General features: G+C 37.6%; 1 protein-coding gene across 3 annotated transcripts in view; it reads left to right on the forward strand.

Annotated features, from left to right (window-relative positions):
* Nucleotides 1-11,009, forward strand: part of PRMT3 (protein arginine methyltransferase 3) — a 39,756-nt gene extending 28,747 nt beyond the window's left edge. For all 3 annotated transcript variants that reach the window (XR_014946901.1, XR_014946900.1, XM_015863426.3), the window contains 3 exons: nucleotides 3,568-3,618; nucleotides 3,820-3,907; nucleotides 10,346-11,009. Coding sequence is in view for 1 of the 3 variants with exons in the window: in XM_015863426.3 (XP_015718912.2) it covers nucleotides 3,568-3,618; nucleotides 3,820-3,907; nucleotides 10,346-10,455 (249 nt within the window). In the remaining 2 variants the exon portion in view is untranslated. The remainder of the gene's footprint in view (nucleotides 1-3,567; nucleotides 3,619-3,819; nucleotides 3,908-10,345) is intronic.
* Nucleotides 11,010-22,172: the final 11,163 nt, after the last annotated feature.

Genomic DNA, 22,172 nt, shown 5'->3' on the forward strand with positions numbered 1-22,172 from the left:
TATTCTGAGTTGATCACTGTGTGTGCTTTTGAGATAAAATATAATGGTGATTACCCTCAGTGTAGAAATCAATTTGACAAACTTACTCTTTTGTTTGCGAGTGTTTCCCCTGCGAGTCCATCATGGTTGATCTTTCCTAGCTGAATAACAATATCCCTTGGGGAGAAAATGGCAGTATCTCTTCATTGCTCCCGGGAGATGTTGTCAAAGAGCAGGGGATGTGTATAAGAAGTTGGAGGGAGGAAGGGAGTGAAAGAAGGGTAATGAACCACGGGACGTGACTGATGAATTAAAACCATCAGGAGAAAAAGGAAATTAAGTTGCCTTGAGAATTGTTTTGAGTTAGGAAAATCTATGTTTAAGTCTCCTCTGTTAGGCGTTTCAATCCCATAATGTCCAGTCTTGCACTTGGGAGCCAAAAATGAGCATTAGCATCTAAATCTTAAGTGAGGAAAGACAATTTTTAGTTGTGAGTTGGAAGTCTGGATAGTGCTGCAAAACACACCTTGAATGTCCGATGCCTGTTTAAAGGAAAGACAATGATATCCTGTTAGAAAGGAGGATTTGGCTTTATAATCTGTTCAGTTACTGGCAGTCTTCTCTTCAGTGATGTCCAGATTTGTATATAAAAATATATACATATATTCTTTTTAGTTGTGTTTTATATATATTTTTTAACTGTGATTAAAAAGGCAGCAACTCTACCGCGTGGATTACAAACATTCCATCTCCATGCTTGGATAAACTCCATCAAAAGCACATTATCTCCCACTTCTGTGGCCAGCTGTCTAATTGTATTTGTTGTAGCCACTCACTGTTGGAACATGATACTAGTGAAGAGCAAGAATGATAAATTACTCACTGTAGGTGATAGCCATGATGATAATTTTTAATTTCCTTGTTCCTAAGTGAATCGGTAAGGTTGCCTTTGAGTTCCCATAAGGAGCCAAGCAATCTCATTTGTTTTATCCTGTTAAAAAGCTGCACAAAACAGACAGTCATCATGGGGTGTTCAGATATGTCTGAATTAAAATTTGCTCTCCCCACTTCAGCTAGGGGCTGTAAAGTGAAGAATATACGTGAAGAATACATACACCCGTTACAGCTTCCAAAGCTTTTGTGATCATAATTCATATAAGATGCACAAAATACATTAAAGAAAAATTAAGTTCAAGATAAATCACTTGTGAGGGGAGAAAATTTGTTGAAGAAATGAGTCGCATTGAGAGGAAGTGCTTCATTTGCAGTTCATATGCTTGCATGAGCACCTTAGAATCCCTCAGTGATCAGTGAAGACCTTAAGCTATTCTAAGAATTCTTTGTCAGAACCAGGCTTGGATGAAAATGAGGAGAGGTTACTGGATACTAAAATAATTTCAGGAATATATTTCTTAAAATTGGTTGAGAAAACTTTTGCTAGGCTTTGCTGTCTCAGTAATGCAAATCCATTCCTAATTATTTCTTTAGCTCTGTTGTTAACCTGCTTAGGGCCCTTAGCTAATTGTGAGGAGTTAATTCTGAGCCTTCATGGCTCTGTTTGCTTCATGGCAGTCTGTTTGAAAACAGGAAGAGTAATTCTGCATCCTTTCTTATATTTAGCATCCTTTGAGGCTGGAACATATGTCTAGGTAAAGTTTTAGTTATTTATTACCAGTTTAAAAGCCATCATTTTTGTTGTATGATATTCGAGAGACTGGCATTTGAAAGCTTCTGCCAGATAAGTTCTTGATGGTTGATGCTTGGAGCAGTTGTAGATGATCTGTCAAAGGCTGAGCAAAACCAAAGCTGCAATGGAAGAAATAACAGTTATCGTCACGCTTAAGACAAAAGAAACCAAGAGTCTTTCGTTACAAAATGTCACCTAACGTTTACAGCAGCATTATTGTCATGTTCCTTTTCTTTAGTTTGACTACAAATGTTTTTTAAAGTGTTTTTTCTTAATATTTTTACACCTTTCATGAAAATCTGGCCAGCCATTTATTTCCATTTAATATGCCCTTGTTTGTGAGGTTACTGTTTGTGTGCAGTGAATTTTTTCTTCCTTACCTTTTTTTGCTGCTTAGCTCTGTGTTTAAATTTTACTACAAAAAGGGAAGACTTACTCTTCCTTTAGTCTGTAGGCTGGAAGTTGCTTTCTTTGTAGTAGTGTGTGTTTAATAGACGCTTGTGAATAACTGTTGTATTCAGTACGGTTATGTACTGAAGTGAAATCACCTGAAAATGTAGTTTTATGGAAAGATGGGCTCGGGTTGATAAAATGCCACTAGTAATGATCATTCTGTTGGTTTTGAGCTATTTAGGTCAGAGATTTATTTGTAAGTAAATAAAGAAATGGAAGCACCACCATACAGTTTCAAATAATGGAATTGTATTCTTGTTATTATTCTCTGAAGTGGTTTTTATCTCCAGATGATTTTGATAGAGTTCCTAATTCTCAGACCTATGATAACAAACATTGGTTTGGTAACGTATACATACAAGTTCTCATCTATGGAAAATTAACATAAGAAAGAATATGTTACTTTGTTTTTGGCTCGGTAGTTGTAGGAAGATTCAAGATGGCAAGCTGTTAAGCATTTGAGCAAAGAATATTTTCTATTTTGCTACTTATCAAACATATGCAAATGCTCTGTTCTACTCCCTCTTTCTTTGGTATGAGTCCAAGTGATTTCTCTATCCCTGAGCACAGAAAACAAGCAGGGGGGTGGTTTCTTCGCTTGTAACTGAAGTCTCCTTTCAGCCTGAACCAAATCCCCTAAAAACGTTTGTCTGGGGCTGTTTTCTCAGGGTAGCATGTCCAACGTTGCTTCTTGCTGCCAAGTGTCCCTAGCTGTTTGCCACCCTACCTGTGATATGTCTCCTTGGAGTCTGGGGCACCGTTCTTGCTTTCTGCTCAAAAACATGACTTGGTAGTCTCATTTTCTCTGGAAGCCAGTTTTTTTTCCATCAATTCTTAATGTATTTTTGTTATCTCAACCTTTATCTTGCCTTAGCTGGTAATGGTATCATAAGTTTTATTTGCAAGCATACCAACATTATTGATGCAATGACTGAGAGGTATTTTTATGGCTGAGATGTCTGACTGGATTCCAAAAAAGATTCTGCAAGTAGTCTGGATGGGTCAATTAAACTTTGTCAAACTTCTCAATCTTCCCTGAAAGAGGTGTATTAGAGACAAGGATATAATTCATCTGAGAATGAGATTCTCAGCATAGAATGAGTGATAGGACCTTTTGCTTAAAGGATGGAAGAGTCAGCAGTTCCAACATCTGGTATTCATTTGTCATGAAGGTCCCTTAGCGTCTCCTTGGTTCATTTCTGAACTTTACAAACTTCAACTAAAGTGCCATTAGTGGAAAAGCTAAAGCAGGTGATGCAACGTAAATGGTTTATTGCTTTAAGATGTATTTGCCACCATGTTGTCTGTTCTGGATTTAGACTAGAAAGAGGAAAATAGACAAATTAATTAGCTATCATTCAGATTATGCATCCATATTGTTTAATATATTTATTATGGAGTTTTTTTGATTGTCATTCTTCATCTTATCTATATTTTCTTTACTACAGGCAATTGGAGGTTATTTTGATATATTTTTTGAGAAAGGCTGTCACAACAAGGTATGTGGTGGTGTCCATTTTAATAATAACTTTCCCAACAGTAAATACTTTTTGAACTCTTTTTCTATGTCATAGTGTTTGACAGCAAGTCTGTTTTGCTGTAGCAAACACTCATACGCACGTGTGTTTAGTAATTGATTGATGTAGTCTGATATTAAAAATGTTGTTCTCTAATCAAACTCTTGAACTCTTCCCATACAGGTCTTGTTTTCAACTGGTCCCTTGTGTACCAAAACACACTGGAAACAAACAGTTTTTCTTCTGGAGAAACCAATTCCTGTAGAAGCAGGTATATTTAAATTCAGTCCTTGTGCAACAGCAATTGTGCTACGTTGGTATTAGCATTAAATGTCAATCTAAAACATTTCAAGAATTATGTAAGCATTAAAAAGGATTAGTAATAAAGTCTTTCAGCTACTCTTTAGGGCTTTTTTTTTCTTTTTTTTTTTTTTGCTTGAGCAGAGCAGTAGGAAATATTGATATATTCCACAAAATTAATGGCAGGTATATACCTAAGTGGGCAGATATATACCTAAATGGGCATATGTCAATACTTATATAGTACCATACAGTGTTCTTAATGAGAAATCTTACTTTGGTTTCAAATGATTTTTCTCCGAAGCAAGAAAAATTCAAGACCGAGTCTACTGTTAATGTTCTCTTACTTTGATGTTAGTTGTGTTCTAAAGTATCAGCGATTGCATGGATATCCTTGTACCACTCATGAACTTTGCTGTACTTGTTAACATGAATCATGAGTATGTGAATGAGTACCTGGAGCTGTGGGATTATTCTGTAAATAGAAAATGGTTTCAGAGAACACACAACCAAGAATGTGATCCATTGAAGTATGAAGGATGTCATTTGGTTATGATGAGTGTTGTAATAAAATTGATAATTTGCTCCATCTCAGTTGTGAAACAAGTAAAAAGGCTTTTGTTGTTGTCAGGGATAACCCAAAATTCAGACTATGAATTGCTGAAATAAAGTTTGGAGGATTAACTGATATTTATTAGTGGTTTAAATTAGCTGTATCTATTACGTTTTGGAAGTAACTTTCTATGCGAGTAGTCAAATATTCTTTGCTTTGTAAACCCAGCAATGTGTCTGTTACCATCAAGGAATTGTTGCAGCAGAAGAGAAACGTACGTCAAGGCAATGTTATTTTTATTGAAGGCCTTGTTTTTTTACAGACTATCTGCATAGAGTGGATCTGGCAGTGGGGTTTGGTTCTTCTGTCAGCAAATAAAGTCATGGCAATATGTGGTCTCAAAAGGAAGAGCTTATAACCAGACCAGATGTATTGAGGGAGAAGTGTACAGAAACTTATGTGAATTCTGCAAAATAAACTGAAGTCAAGAGGCTTAGTGGTGATGTGGAGGAGTACTGAGGCAGCTTGTTACCATCAGAGCTTTTTACTAGAGGTTCCTTTCCAAAAGGCACAGTGATCTATGTGGCAAATAATTTTTGTCACTTTTGGTTTTATGCTCTTAAATTATTTATGTTTGCCTATTCGTAAATCCTGTTGCTACTTGGGTGAGTTTGTGCTTAGCTTGTGTTCTGTTCAGCTTCTCTTTCTAGATGAGGCTGGCTGAGGTTTCTGTGCTGCATTTCATTACATTCCGATGTCATAGAGTGTGAAGGGAATTTTTTAAAAGTTCAATGACATTTGTTGGAATATGCACATTATTTAATATTACATAGATCATTTGACATTTAGAAAGCTTTGGAAATTATTGGGAGGTGTGTCTGATTATAGAATTCTTGTCTACTTGCCATGACTTTCTCAAGACAGCTGTGGAAATGGTGCTCTTTGAAGCAGTGAATGTAACCTGGTTGACCTTCAAGATGACTTTTGTCTTCTAACTACTTCCTTTCTCTTTATTAGCTCGTATTTCCTTAAATTTATAACAGTAACAAATCTTGCTGCTGCCATGACTGATTTATTATGGTGCAGTGGAGACTCTTGTTTCCATGGTCATGGAAACGGGATTTGTTGGTATAAAATACATGTAAAATGTTCTCCTGTTTGGTAAATGTGTCTTTTAGACATCAGGGTTTTTTTGGTTGTTTTTTCTTTTCCAGTAAGGTTTTTTCCTGACCAAAATAGTTAAGTTTACTTGAGTTCTGTCAGATGTTTTACAGCTTTGGAAGGTAAACCTGGAGTGGTTGTAAAACACTGTGTTTGGATTTGCTCTGCAAAATCCGTTCAGCTTACAGGTATCTGAACCTGCTGCGTATTTATCAGAGAGATGCTACTTCATGCCGTGGCAGAATTCCTTTGTTCTGCCATGTTTGGCCTCTGTAATTTTTTCTTCAGTTCTTTGACTCCAGGTCATTTGTTGTGTAAGTAGATCTATTTTCTTAGCCATAAAAAAGAATATTTTGGTCTTGATTCTAATGGTAACAGAATCAAGCCATTACAAGCCAAAGGATGGGGCTTGTAATTAATCCTCCCTGCTCTGCCATTCCTGCTGCAGCCTGTGCTAGGTGTGCGGTGTTTGCATATCCTCTGAGAGAGGAAATAAGAGAGGCTTAACTTAAATCCAAAGGTGTGGAGACTGGAACAAAAAATGTCTGCTTTGCTACTGAGTTTTGGCTTGATAAGTAAATATGATAGAGTGCTTTGTATATAGTTTTAATGGATCATTTCTGCAGATTTATTTTAGGAGTGGGGGATGTCTTTTACTAGTCACATATTGAAGGAACTGGTTTTCCTCCTCACAGACTGGCTTGAGAGGCTTGAAGGTGGTGTATGATGAATTAAAACCAAAAAAAGCATCAGCACATTGGATAGACTTTAACTGCTTAGCGTGCAGTAGAAATAAAGAAGCCACGTGATACTTTATTGCCAGAAAACTGTTGTTTTCTCAGACAACAGTATTGTATTGTGGGCTCCCTACAGAGTAAAGACTTCTCTCAGCAGCTGTTTTAATAGCTTGAAAAAGTCTCTATTTTAAATTCAGATGCCAAAGCCACAGCTTTCTCTTACTAATGTTCCAAACATGAATCTTTTCCTTTTGTTGTTTGTTGAAATATTCCTACTACATCTTAGAAGCAGAAAAATATGTACAGGATATTGTTTTTGTTTGGTTGTCCCAAGCATTTATTAAATAAAATCATTTTTGTAAGCTTTTTATTTAAAAGGGCGACAGAATCTGTTCAGTAACAGTGCATTAAGTTAAAGCCCGTATCTATATGCAAGCAAATTCTATTAGCAATAAAACAGTATATTGTCAGCATTTTGTGTTCTTGATATTGCCTTGCAGTAGAAATAAAGCCTTGATTTGTTTATCAGTGGAGCTAAAAGGGGCTGGCACAGCAAAATAGGGCTTACATGACCAACCCCCCATAAAATCCTTGATTATCTCTGACTCCCCAGTCTCTATAATTGTTTAGCTCTCTGTAAATTTACAATCTGAATAACATCTAAAGAAACAAAAAAACACACACAAAAACAACGCTGGCAGTTAGTCTGTCTGAGTGTTTAGATCTTATGCTGAAATACTTCAGTATTATGTATCCCAGTGGGGTAATTTGGTTCCTAATTGGCATTTTATTGTTTGTTTTGCCTGTCTACAGTTTCAGTGTGGTGTCTTTAGAACAGTCATTGTTTACTTACAAGTAATATCTCCAAAAATGGTGTTTGCATTTGAATAGGCTCACGTATGACAGTAAAATACGGGACTTAAGTTAGTTTCATAACAGGCTGAACAGTGAAAAGTATTTAAACCAAGCAGACTGTGTAAGAAGAGTGTCACAGAGGAGATGAATAATACTGGCGGTCAGTGATTTCTGCTCAACTCAGAAACTGCTCGTTGGAGATTGAGTTGGTGATTCAGTAAGTGACGTGGCCAAATGAGAAGGTGATGGTTCATCTACAGCTGTAGGTGTCTGTGGATTAATTAGATGAATGGGGAGATTAAGGGCAAGTTATTGGGTTTAAGGGAAATGCTCTCTGTTCTGCAAAAAATGATTTCTACCTTTCATTGTTCCTAATTCGTTTTCAGAAGATGGATGATATATGGGAACTGCTTTCTAGCCAAGTCTTACAAAAGTGATGCTTTTTAGGCCTGCTTTGTTTCGGTTACTTGCTAGACTTCAGTGTTGCTGAAGATAGTGACTTCGGTTTGTTTAAGTTAGGGAGGAAAACTAGATTTTGTTTAAAATGTCAATCTTATGTGTGAACTTACCTTTAAGAGGGGTGTCAAATCTCACTGATGTGGAACTGTTAATACGTGTATGTCTACCATTTACAAGCCTGTGGTTATTGCTGTGTAGGGGATTGTCACAGCCTTAGAGCGGGGATTTCAGAAGATATTTCTTAATGGCAGTTGGGTAGTTAAGGTGCCTTTAGCAGATGTCTACTGCAGTCTTGTAAGAGCGCTCTTGGAAACTATTTCAGTGAGATTTTTTTTTCTTTGACTGGTCTTAAGATCTTTGAAGTTGAAGATCTCGACCTTTATGGGGAGGGTTGAAGGGGGGGAGAGGGCAGAATAAAAATGCTTGGAGTACCATGTTCATAATTGCCTTAGTTTCATTAAATTCTTCCACAAAAAGAAAAGAAAAAAGACTTGTAAGATCTTGATTGATTCCTGCCTTCATTTACTTGTTCCATATTTATTGTAGTCCGAAAAGGGAGAGGATACCAAGCTGTATTAAAAGGCAGGGAGCATCTTAACATTGTAAGCTCATTACATCATACTGAAGAATGTGGATCATTTCAAGCTTTACATTGGTATTATGGATATGTGTGCAGAAGGTTGCATTAAATCTTCAGGTTCGGTCAAATCAGATGAATCAAGTCATAAACTGGAAAATACTGGTCGCTTGGCCTTATCTCACAGTATTGCTGTATGGGTGATTTTGTTGCACAAACATAAATAAAGGTTGTGATTGCTTATGATTTCAGCGGTGATGAAGGTCAGAACCAAAATAAATGATTAGGAGTGTTAAGGGTTAGTGTGCATACAGAGTGTTCCGTAGAGCATGTAATGAGATCTGTTACTTGGTAGTGGGTCACTATAGGGGTAGGGATGCGTTTATTTTTTTCCTGTTCTGTGCTAGCAGGCTTGTACAGCAGTTCTGATCAATTCTTCTGTTTTTCCTTTTTAGACAAAGCTCAGGACTTAGCAAAGGCTAATAAAAATGCTGGAAGGGGATCATAATGCATTCAGTTTTGTCCTAATCAAACTGCAGTGGCACTGTGTAGTTTACTTGCATTCAGCTAAGCGTGATAAGAGCAAGGTAATGCAGCTGAGTCCCGCAGACAGCTTCCTCCAGGCAGCTTGTAGGAGAGGACAATGGTGAAAAAACATCAGTCATCTTATATCTACATGACATTGATTAATTGTTCAGAACTACCTTTCCGTTACTTGGTTGCAGTGCTGCTGCTTGGTTCAGCCCTCAGAAAAGATGGTTTAGAAAGGCAGATCTAATGTAGTTACTGCATTAAAAAATAGCTGAGAAAAGAGCTTTCTTTCAGAACTTGTCATATAAACAGAATCTGGGAGTTCTGTTCTATGAAGTCAGATATATATATATATTTTAATTATATTTAGATCATTGCTTCATTTCTTGTATTGTTTTGTGTTACGATGTTTTTTTGTGGCAGGACTGCAGTCTGGGCTGATTTAAGTCATAGAATGTTAAATCTTGTAGAGATTCATTGCTTCAGTCTATATGGTTTCAGGAACCTTCGGTATGAGACAACATTAACACGAAATAATGAATTTCTCAGCACGTTTTTATGTTCAAACTAGGTTAAACTCTGTCTGAAGAGAAACTATAATGTTGTATTTCTTATTTCTTTGACTTATCCTACCAGGCAAATCTGTCTCTGTAAACCATGAAACCATTTGTGCAATTCTTCTTTCAACTCCTTAGCAGGTCACAAATGGTAGCTTTTAAAACCGTGTTAAGAAAGTAACGATGAGTATGGTGGGTGTGAGTCATGGAAGTGAATGGAACAAGGACTAAAGGAAGAGCAGCCAAGTATTTAATGCTGTAGGCCTTGAGCACTGAGTTTTGCAATTTATGATGTGAAATATCTGAGCAGATTTCCCACATGCTTGCTAATAGAACTGAAATTACAAGCCCTGTTAAGGACTGAAAATAAATAGGGATTAATTTTTACTAATACCCGAAAGCAACAATCTTCACAAAAGCATTGTGAAACTGAGATATCTGGTAAGCTCATTTAAAATATGACTAAAATTACCTTATAGGTAGTATCTCCTTAGAATATGAAGCAACATTTGTAATTGTAGGGTTTTTTTATTGACTTAGTAGTGTAGTTTCCTAAATACAAGAAGAGTGTGACTTGTAGGTTGGCCATAAAGCTTGAGCCAAGCTATTGAAACAGCATTTGTGATTCCTGAGCTTTCACAGGAACTTTCAACATGCATGTAAGCCTGAGGCACAAATGACCTTTTGAATACCTGAAAGACACTAAATAGGTTCTTGTAGACCTCAAACAAGATTAAGGTCCTCTGACCTCAAAGTTAGTGTCTTGCTTGAGCACATAGTGGGTCAGCTGAGAGATAAAGCATTTGTATGACTCAACACCTCAACTGATTTAACTGTAGAGCTTTGAAAACATAAAGTAAACCTGTTCTCTGAGAGCAATTTCTCATACAACATAAATGTACTTAACACACCTGTCTTCTTAGTGTAAATGATACAGTAATAGAAGCATGTTAATGTTTTTTTTTCTTCATTCTTGCAGGAGAGGCCTTGAGAGGAAAGATAACAGTCTGCAAAAACAGAAAAGATCCACGGTCCCTCTTTATAACCCTTTTGGTCAAGGATGTGAAGCAGACCTACAGTCTTCAATGAAAGTTCTGTGTGTGTATAGCTATGAGAAATGTCTAATTTAACTGTTAGATGTAACTGCTGGTAGCTGCTTCTGAAAGCCAAAAAAGGTAAAGTTGTGGAACTTGGTATGTGTGTGTACACAACAGTGTAAAAAGTGTACCTAAAACTGATAGAGAGTATTTTTTGGATACTCTTACATTTGCATACGGCAGCTAATGAGGAAATGAGACTCCACTGTGTTTCACATAACACAGGGGAGAGAAGTGTTGGGTTTGTGTTAGCTGAGACATCTGAGTGGGAAAAACCAGTTTAAGGTTTTGCTGTGAGGAAAAGTAATTATGATCTCTGAATGTTCCTTTATTTTCTAGCTGACAATACTTACCATTAAAGGAAAAAGAAGTTAAATGATGTGCAGCTCAGCAGTAGCTGGGAAATCCCAATGGGAATAAATTTGGAATTCCAACTGCGGGCTTGCAGCACCAAAGATTTTATTTTTCTTACCACTCTGTGATTAAAAAGTTGTATCACATTTCAGTTACATTAATCTAAATAAATGATCCGAGTGTGTTTTATAATGCAGTTGCCTGTTTCCTTTTTTTCCCCCCATTTAATTGGATATTCTTTTATCTGTCCATTGATGGCTCATTTATTTGTGACTAAGGTTATTTTTTCTGTATTAGCCTACTGGAGCATGGGTGGATGGAACTGTGTATTGTTGCAGCTTTAGGAAAATTGCTAAGAACAGTTGCTGCAACAGTAGATTTGGTTTGGCTGGTTACAGAGGTTGAATATGAAGTCAAAGATTGATGTGTGTGCCATGATGTTTAAACATGCTCAGTTTAAACTCATGTAGTTTAACACTAAGCTGTTAATGTGCTTGTATTGTACACCATTGCTTTTACTGAATGTTGATTTGAAAAGCAATTTAAAGGAGCAAAGGTGACAGTGTTTTGCTAGTTGTCTCTGAACTGCTGTTATTGCTGTTAAGTGTTAGTTAGTTTGTTTTAAGGACTAAGAAACAGAAATTCTTTGCCTTGGAATCTACTCCACAAAATTTGAGTAATTAGATATTGTAGTTTGGAAAATTACTTCTTTCCCCCCCCCCCCCTGTAATTAAAGGTTAGTAGAATGTTATCAGTGCTTATGCCAATTTGGCAAGAGTGGAAGTTTGTGTTACAGAAGCTGAAATTCTCTTGCAAGGCAGCGCTTTTTTCATGCAGTGAAATGTGTATTGGGAGCAAACAGCAGTTAGTGCAGTGCTACCACAGTTTTAATTGTAAACAGCCTTGTAGAACTCTGTGCCATTTCAACGCTGTTTCATTCTCTCTTGTGGAAACACACAACTTACTCATCTGCATCCGGATCATTTTGTGTGCTTGGGAGGATTGGGGACTTCTTCCTATGTGTAAACTAATGAATTACCATTACAGCCTTAAATGTCCTGATTAGATGTTCAAGGTCTCAGCTCATGTGTGCAGCTTAATGGGAGCATTCAGTGTATTCGCTTAGTCTGGTTAATTCATTTTAATGACCTAAATAAGAGCTTGACCACCAAAAGAGTTTGAACCTGTACTGACACCTTAGCTATTGTGTTCATCTAGTAATGTATGCATTACTTCCACTGATGTTTAGATGCCTCTGTTTTATGAAGTGAGATGGCACACAACTGAAATTCTATGTATTTTGTTTTCAAGGTAGATTTTACTGTAAAAATAAATGAGGCAATTAAATAAAAAATAAGGATAGATGATTTACATCACAGTAGTATTTGACGAGTGTGAACACACAACAGTGATACAGTTGATGCATATGTTTCTGTGACCTGCCACTGTTTTTCTAGCTTGGTAATGTATATTCCTTTCAAAAATAAGTTGTTTATCTTTGTTAAAATGCTTGGAATGAAACTCAAACTGTTCAACTATGCATAAAAATTGATCTTGCAGGTGGAATTTTAGCAGTTAGCTTTGAACTGATGGATGGAGTTTGTGACGTGGTTATCAGTGTTAGGCAGTAAATATGAAGGGTAGGAGGTGCTGATTTTTTTCCTTTGCTGCAAGGCGCCATAGAAATATAAAAGATTTGATCCTTATGTCTTCCAGGAGCAAAGAGCTGGAGCTGGACTAAAGAGGAGTTAGATTGTTTGCAACAGCATAACCAGTGCATGTCCAGATAGCCAGCAGAAGCAGATAAAGCTGTTTGCATATCACTTGGAATGCAGAAATGGAAGACTAAATGGTAATAGTAGTTAAGAATTAGAGCAGTGCTTGGTATTTAGATTCCAAAAAAAAATCAAATCTGAAAGGTTCTCTTCTTGCACCATTGTTTTTGGTCAAATTTGGGACAAGACGTGAGGGAAAGGTGAATGATGTCAATTAACAGAACAGCTAAGTAGCACAACTAAAAGACAGATGGATGCTACTGTGATAAATTCATTACTTTTTCAAAGAACTTCCAATACATGTGGGTGAAAATGGATCCAGTAGGCAGTGTCATACAGCATCCTGTGCATGGAACCAATCAATTATAGATGGCTTTTCTCAACCCAGGAATTGGATTGTACAGGATTTATCGGATAGCACAGTCAGTTATTTATCTGTTCTAATTGTAAAGCTGAGATTTCAGCAGCTTAGGAAATGAGATCAGTAAATGCTCTTTTTGAAGAGACTCTAATAAACAAATCAGGAGGCAGGAAGGTGAGATAACTGCTGGGAGTAGAATTCATGCAGCCTGAGATGATAATCCTGTATGGTCAAAGATGATGCAAATGAGAAGAGTGTTAATCTTTGACCTGGAGTTGCAATACCCGACATCTGTACTTCCAAGGAGACAGGTACGTATATCCTGTTTAAATTCCTTCTATGACACGATGATACAGCCCAGATAATATCCTAGTTGTAATTTACAGTCACTTGTCTGTCATTCACATCTCATAGATATATTACTTGAATTTTGTGTACATGTACTCAAAAAAAATGAAGAGAAGCAGAACTTCACTGATGCTTGTCTGTCAGACCAGCTGAAATAAATAGAGCTGATTTATCTCATGGTATTTCTCTTCTTAGTAGCAACTCCTTATATATGTCAGAATCAGTCTTTTACTCACTAAGAAATACCAAATGTGTCCTCTGGATTTTATTTGTCTAGATTTGAAATTCAAACTTGGCACTTATTTGTCTGCCTCTCTTTTCCTCTCTCTTTTCCCTCTCCTTTCTGCATACTGAGATGTACAAATGCATTTTTAATGCATGTAGCAAGTTCCACTGCTGGTTGGATGCAGTTATGTTTATACCACTCAATCTTCCTCTTGTGTTTCTTGTGCTACCTTAAAGCATTCCCATATTTCTGATGACTGGAGCTCCCTGGTGTCTGAAGACTCACTATTTGCAAGACTGCTTCCATTCTCCCTACAGTCTCTTGCATACAGAAGGGTCGAATGAGCAGTTTATTCTTGAGAGATGCAAAAAATTGTGTACAAACATAAGCTTTGCTTTAGCAATCAGCAATACTTATGGAATCAGTACAGACTGTGTTTTGCAGCCATGGCAGAATCAGAATGCTGATGCAGTAAGTCAGGTACAGACAAGGGTTGATACAGGTTTTGGCCCCAGAACTTATGAATTAGTTATTGTTGCTAACAGAGAGCTGAGAAGATGTGCTGAAATACAGAAGCGATTTAGTCTGTGATGGGCAAGTGGGAGGATATAAAGAATAAAGACAATACAAAGATCCATAAATTCAGTTCAGAGATCAGATGTATGAAATAATATGAAGGTTTTGTCATACTTGTTTCAACGATGCACAACAAAATACCACATGCCAAAATAAAAAGAAATTTATAAAGCCCACAAGAAACTCTACCAGTTGTATTTTATATCACTGATATTTGGACCCTTCATTTACTTATTTACTTAAATGTCCCTTATATCCCCCTCCAAAGAAAACTGGCATATGGTAAAGGGCAGATGAACGCGTGATGGTAATAGCATGTCAGTTTCCCTTAACTATTGGTCGCTATCACTTGGAAAAGATGGCCAAACTACAATTTCATCTAGGAATGGTGAGTGTTGGTGTCCTGAACTGCTTACGTGTGTAAACATCGTAATATTTATATATGAATATATGGTAAGTGCTCTGAAATCTTCACATTTGCACTGTTATTAGTATATAGTGTTTTGAAAAGACAGTATTTATAGACCAGTACTATATTCAGTGAATGATTTGTAGTTAAGGTAAATTTAACTGCAGAAATACTCTTTGTAACAAGGAAAGCCCATACCAGGAAAGCAGGATTTATGTGTTAGGGAAGTTCCATTTCTCTTGAGATCCCCTCGCACCAAGAAGGTAAGGGAGAGGTGCTTATATCTTGAGCACTGCAATGGAATGCTTTTATTGTTGTAAACAAGTAGAATATAAATACAACTGATTGAGATCTTAATCTGTCAGCAACGTGATTTGCTGGCTGAACAATTTTTTTCTGAATAATAAGGCTTATTGCTTATTTCATGTTTTCCTGCAATTGATGTTGAACATGTAATCAATGTCTGCAAGTGGTTAGCGTTTTTGTCTGCTGTTAAAACTAATAGGTGGGTTTTAAGATCTCAGGAGAGTGGGCTGGCATTTTTAAGTATGATTTCTGAAAAATTGATCATTTCTGGTATTAACTTGCAAACTAATTACTGAATAACTGGGGAAGTGCTTTGGGCTATTTTAGCTAGCAGAGTGGTAGGCGCCAATATTGAGGAAAACATTGCCCTATTGGAATGGCTTTAATAACCCATAATTGTTTTTATGCTTACTCTTTTGTATAGGAAATAGTTTGGGTTAGATGGAGAGGGGGGAGGGAAGCTTGTTTGGTGATTAATAACTGAGCTTTTGGGGTTTATTTTTAAGATTAGGAAAGTATGTTTTTACCATGTTTTTGTAATGGAGTCCAGGAGTCCTGAATAGCATCGAGGACAATGAATCCAACCTTGTTCCCAATTAAAAATCCTCAGCTATCAATCTTTATTCATGCTTATGTAGTTTGTTATGCTTAGCCCAAGGTCAGATGTATTAAAATAAAATTAAATTCAGATGAAATTGAAGTTTGGCTTACATTCTCTTGCCTGCCAATCTGTGTCCTGATATCTATGTTTGCACACTTGATCATAAATAACTCCATCTGAAAAGACTGTGGGTACACAGAGCTCCATTTTCACGTAGATGCCAAACTGTTTTTTTTTCCCTTTTGGTGACATATTATTTAATCTTCCTTGTTTTCTGTAATGCTTTTAAATGTTTTCTTAGCTACACTGTAAAGCTCATTCTGTTTGTACCCATCAGAGAGCAGGTAAACAAGAAAGATGGATGCTCCTGGTCCTTCCTTACTGAATCTCTCTTCTGTGTGCATCATGCTGAGGTCTCTAATAGGATTTTTCCGTGTGCACCTTAGTTTGACCCTCTGATTTCTCTTTGATGGAGCATGCTATAATGAGAGAGCTCCAGCTTCTGTGATCCAGATAAAATCAAACCTTAAACTGCAAATAGATAAAGGTCTAGAGAGGATTCAGAAAGCTGGTTGGGAAGATATACCTGCCAACTTTAAAAGGAGTAGGCTGTTAGTTTTTAAGACTTGTTTTCTTCCAGGAAATTTTCTATGATCTGTTTAATAGTGCTTTAGCAGGTGTTAAAACCAGTAAAGGGGCAATATCCAGTTAAAAGACAAATATTGTATTGTGTGACAAGGGAGAACATGGGAAATAGTTGCAGTTAATGCTATGATCATGACAGAGTTTGCAGAAGGGTTCATTTGGTTAAGAATGATAAAAAGGTTATTTAATTGGACTGGAAAAGAACCTGAGCGTAGTTGAGTTTCCAGGCTTTTTAAGTACTTTAAATATTAACTATTTGATCACAGAATGACCCAGGTTGGAAGGGACATCAAGGATCATGAATCTACAGCCCCCCTGCCAGGCAGGGCCACCGACCTTCCCATTTACTAGACCAGGCAGTCCAGGGCCCCATCCAACCTGGCCTTGAACACCTCCAGGGATGGGGCATCCACAGCCTCTCTGGGCAGCTGTTCCAGCACCTCACCACTCTCATAGTGAAGAACTTCCCCCTGATATCCTACCTAAATCTTCCTTCCTTCAACATAAAACCATTTCCCCTTGTCCTGCTGTTACCTACCCTTTCGAAGAGTTTACTCCCCTATTTGACCTTGTATGAAGTTCATAGGTAGATGATCAACTTGGCAATTAAAATCAAAGTTCTTAGTGGTGTTATTTACTATCAGAGACAGGAGGGGAAAAGAGCCCTACATGAAGGTAGTGTTGCTCCTGTCTAGATAATGATGGCTTAGGTAATTAAGCCTGAAATACAAGTAGGACTTAGTAAGTAGAATTGAACTTTGATTAAACCATCTGATGGGTTATGCAAAAAGAGGAGCAGTGCAGAGAGAGAATTTCCTAATAATATTGACTTCTGTCACAATGCTGGGCATTGTTGAAACTAAGTCTACTCAGCTGGAAAATTGGATGTGAGAAGAAGGAATTCTCTGCAACTCACATGTTACAATGGCACTATGCTTGCCTGCTTGAATTAATATGAAGCCTTACTCTGAGTGCTGTTCATTTTGAAACCTGTGTGTTTAGAGCAACTGTTTCATCTATTTGGGCCCTCAAGTATATTTGGTTTAGGTGGCAATAAATACCGTGCAGTGTCCCCAGAGGGGGAAATAATGCTCTTGCAAATTGATTTAAATGTAATTTTGACCACCAGAGCAATGCCATTACACTGTACAGCCTAGTTGGAGCTTGGTGGCCTCTTTCTTTTCCCCTTTGTCACCTAGGGCAGACCAGCAGTTCTTGGCAGTAACAGCAAGGAGCAGCAGGGAATGTTGCCATCAGAGGAAAATGGAAGGAGAATGGTTTCATGAGAGTATGCGTTTGCCAGCAAAGTTAATGATGTTAGAAGTAAAGAGTATTGAGGAAAATATGCCAATCTCTTTTACTATCAAGCCATTCAGCTGCAATTTTATTTATTTATTTGCTTTGCAAGAGTTCATCTTTCATAGATGCCTGAAGGAAAACCCTTTTGTGGTGTCTTAAGTGAAGAACAACGTTTTTGAGAATCAAGGTAAATAGTTGTCAATATTCTTTTGTAGTCATTTTTGGACTCTTCTGCTTCTCTGATATGTGTATGACAATGATTTGCTATTGTTGTGAAGCTGCTGAGGGCTTTAAAAAGAGAGATGAAATTCCTGGGATAAAATAGAGTTGTTTTGTTTTTTTTTATTCTTCCAAGTATATTGAGAAGGGAAGCCTTTATTTGTGTACCATTTAAGGCTGATTAAATAGATTTCCTGGAAATTATTTCTTAGCAGTAACTTGGTCTGTGCTTTAATCATTGAAGACATCATGCTATTTCTCATCTACCTATATTAAAATAAATGCAGGCAAGGTGACAGGTGAAGTAATGGCTATATTAAAGTCTGGGTTTGTGATGCCTTTCAGAGTGCATTTTAATTCAAGATTTCAGTGTGTGCTTTTGCATTGAATGTTAGGTACAGTGACTAGGAAAGGAATCTATCGTGGAGTAAGGGTTGTGGTTCAGACCATTCTTTGATGGGATTTTGTTGTTCACACACCGTTGTTTTCTATCCCCATTTTTTCCCCCAAATCACATGTTTCATGCCTGATTTAGTCATCCATATAATAGTTAATTGTTCCTGAAGTAATTGAGATGTTATTGAAGGCAAAGAGCTGTCAACAGAAAAATCTTAGCAAAATCAACTCTTGGAAGACCATCTTACAGTCAGCTTCTTTGTTTGCCATATGAAATCTCTGCTTCTGTTAGCAGGAAAAGGAAGCAATGATAGAACTATTATGACCATCTCATCGTTTTCCTGTGCCACTTGAATTCATTACCAGCAGGAAATTGTCATAGTAGTCTGTAGAGTTGGGAAGAAGCATTCAGTAAGCTTATAGAAGAGTTTAATGAGGTTTGAGTAAGATGTTTCTCTTTCATATGCCTGCCACAATCTGTCTGTTTTTCCTCAGTTCTGCCGTTGCTCCTCTGAGACCACTCTGTGCTTGGATGTTTCCAGTAACTCCACGTGTTTATACATCTTGTTATGGCCCTGCAAACAAAATGGAAGTTGTTCCCATTAGTCATTATGCCCAGCTAATAGATTACCAGTACTGAAAGCCATGTTTTTAGTAAGCCATTGCTGATCAATGTGTTTTTCAGCAGAGTTGGTCGTTGCCAGAGATATTTTTAAAGCACTGGAGCTTACAGATCTCTTGGAAAGGGACAGGCACATATTTTTAAATGATCTTCCACACCTGCACTAACTCTGCTTGGTACGTGCAGCTTTACATTATTTGAGGAAGAAGAAGCAGTCTTCTATAGTCACACTGTCTGATTTATTGGCATTTGTTCTGCATTAGACAATATTTAACCCATCTGTTTGAAAACATAGCGGAGGGAATTCCCTTGTTAACCTGGTTTGGTTATTGAATTCTGGATTAGGAAAATCCTCTGTAGGATGTGAACTGTTTCTGTTCCTGGGAGCAAATAAGCGAGCCCAGGTTGCTGTATTTTGAGGGAAAATGGGGCAGAATGATAATACAGCAGGCAGGCATTCCAGAATGGGAGTGACATAGAAAAGTGTGAGAAAGCTATAATAATCAATCTGAATTTATAGGGGAACATCAATTTCAGTGCCTGAACTTTAGCTGTGATCTGGGCACCAAGCTGAGACTGAGACACGGTGCCTGAGGTGAATATGAAGTGTCTAATGTGCTGCAGAAATATTCAAAGACATCTGCAGAGTGGAAGTGTGGTGAGATTCACTGAAACAGGCAATTGTACAGTCTAGAACTTATGGTTATACATGAGATGACAGCAGGCTGCCACATGTGGCCTGTGTGGAGCACACAACAAAGCTTAGTTCAGAGGTATAGAATCAGACTGGCTGATATTAAGTTACATGATAAAGTAGGAGTTGGAATATTTCCTTAGATCTGTACAAAAGGGATGTAAAAGTTGCCGTAGGTGTTAATATTTTCATGATTCCACATAGCAGCTCTCTAAATTCAATGTTTGGTGAAAATACCAAGCAGGTATATGTCACTTTCTTGCCATGTGTCATGTTGTGTCACCTCTTGTCACAAGGTCTGATGTTTGCAACTGTTCTTTATTACTTTGCTAAGTTAAAAATCAAATGAGGAGATCCTGGATGCCCTGATCAAACACTGCTGACCACTAAGCTGATACTTTGGGCTGCTGATAGTTCTATCTTGCAAATCTTTTTGCTACTCCTTCTTGCACAACACAGTTGTTTCCATCCTGTATGTTGGTCTGGCTTTTGTTTTCCTCTATGTCTGGCATATGCTCCCTGACTTCGTTTCTCTCTCCATCAAAATTGCATTGAAGTGTGGGCTTCACTTTCTTCGGAGGTTCTTTGTTCTTCCTCAACATCAGGGCTAAGTGATACCTGGAATTTTCCTCTGTCTGCTACAGACCAGACATTTCTTTACTTGAAGTGAAATCACTAATAGTTGTCAATCCCAGAAGGAAGCTGGAGGAAGAAATGTCTGGTCAAGTTCTGTGGTATTCTCTGTGTTTGAGTCTCCAGACATCAAAATCAATTTTGTTTGTCTAAACGTCATTGCTCAGAGCTGAGTAATGATGTGTTTCTTGAGGATGAGCAGATTGGGTGGAAAGAGATGGGAGCCTTGCTCTGGATCCAACAAGTTTCAGTTTATTTTGTTTCAATTATAAAGTAACAACTATTACTCTGAAAAATTTCCTCTGACACAGCAGAGGCAAGAACAATGACACTGAAGTAATTGGTTTGTCCGAGTGGATATATTGCATACATCTGTACAAGCATGAACTGTCTCTGGTCTTTGACCAAATAGTTCACTACTGTGTAATGCCCAAACTTGAGTGGTGCTGTGGCCGTTTTATATTTGGTGATGGTAATTGTGACATCAAGAGAGTTAGCAGCCCCCTTCTATCTCCTCACTTGGCCAAATCCCACACCTATGCTGAGGTGAGCCATTTATTAATATCTATTTCTGTCTTTCACAAATAATGTGATTTTTGGTTTTCTTTCATGTGCATTTGAACTGGGAAATATATATTGCTCTCTTCCAGTATCTGAAAGGTGCTTACAATGAGAGCAGGGCTGGTCTCTTCTCACTGGTGACAGGTGACAGGATAAGGGGAAATGGCCTCAAGTTGCATCAAGGTAAGTTTAGGTTGGACATTAGGGAACACTTCTTTATGGAAAGGGTAGTTAAACACTGGAATAGGCTCCCCAGGGAGGTGATTGAGTCACCATCCCTGTGTGTGTTTAAGAGCTGGATGTGGAGCTCAGTGATAATGATTTAGCAGAGGGTTGTTAGAGTTAGGGCACTATGGTTAGGCTGAGGTTGGACTTGATCTTTGTGGTCTTTTCCAACCTGAGTAATTCTATGATACACACAGAGGCATGAAACCAAGCACAGTATCACTGCTTTTTCTTTTTTAATTAGGGTTACATCAAGGAAACAAAAAGAAAAAGGGAAACAAAATAACATCTGTTAGCTCTTCTGTGAGGTTCTAAAAACAGAAAGCACTTTCTTTTGGGGGAAAAAACAAACAATAAAAACTAGTTAGAGTTTGGAGTTATTTTCCACTGCTGCTGGTAGAACAAAATGCTACTTTAAAGGAAAGAAAGAAAAATGGAGAAACAGACACAAAACATTGCAAAAACACCTATGGGGGGAGGGAATCAATCCACAAGCAAAGACTGACAGGATAATTTCTTTATCTTCTGCTGATTCATGTCTGCAATCTTACCACTGATGCCACAGATGCAGTACACTGTCATGCATATTCTGACATGGAAAATATCAGGTTTTTTAGACAGTGTCCCCTTCAGTTGCAGAAGTGCATGGCAATGGTCTACCAGCCAAGCCTGAGTCAGTGGGAATTCTGTCCTTCAGCTGAAGAACGTTTCTGAGCTGATACCAAGTGTATGTAACAGGTCAATTTAGTCAACTGTTACCTTGGACAAACTTCAAGGTTCTTTTGTCTTGTGCTTTGCAACTCAAGATGACTCATAACTTAATCTTGGGATCTGTACAGAATTGGCTGTTGGAATACCAGATGTTTTCTTCTTTTTTTTCCCCCTGCAGCTCTGAGGAATCTGATTGTATTGATTCTGATTGCTTCCTAATGATGTCCACCTATTTTTGGATCAGGTGTTCATCTCTGATGTCAGTGTAAAATGGTACAGTGAAGGGAGAATGCCTATAAAGTCAGGTTAGCTGATGTTCTGTGCAAAGGGCAAGAAATAATTGAATTACCTGTTCAGAATGCAGGTTTTTAATGCCAACATGCTAAAAAAAAAAAAAAGCTGAAGTTTTGAGGACGGTTTTCTAGCACTATGATGCAATTTGGAAACCATGGTGTGGATTTACCGTTGCATGATGTCCTCAAGGCAGTCAGTCAGTTGCCTTGCAGTGTTATTTCTAGACACATGAGAGTATGTAATAAGAACTGGTTCATAAGCGAGTTTTATACTGATTTCTTTTGATGCATGAAAGAAGATTCTCTTTGGAGCAAGTGGGGAGGATTGAACTTGCTGTGTTAAACCTTATCCTGGCTGCCAGCATAACAATAGCTTATAGTCATGCATTTGCCTAGTGCTGAGATGACTAATACCTTTAAAAGTTACTTACATAAATGGTTTTTTGCAAGAAAAA

The sequence above is a fragment of the Coturnix japonica genome, chromosome 5 (genome assembly GCF_054131305.1).
Source record: "Coturnix japonica strain WE chromosome 5, WE-NBRP24, whole genome shotgun sequence".
NCBI classification, from domain to species: Eukaryota; Metazoa; Chordata; class Aves; order Galliformes; family Phasianidae; genus Coturnix; species Coturnix japonica.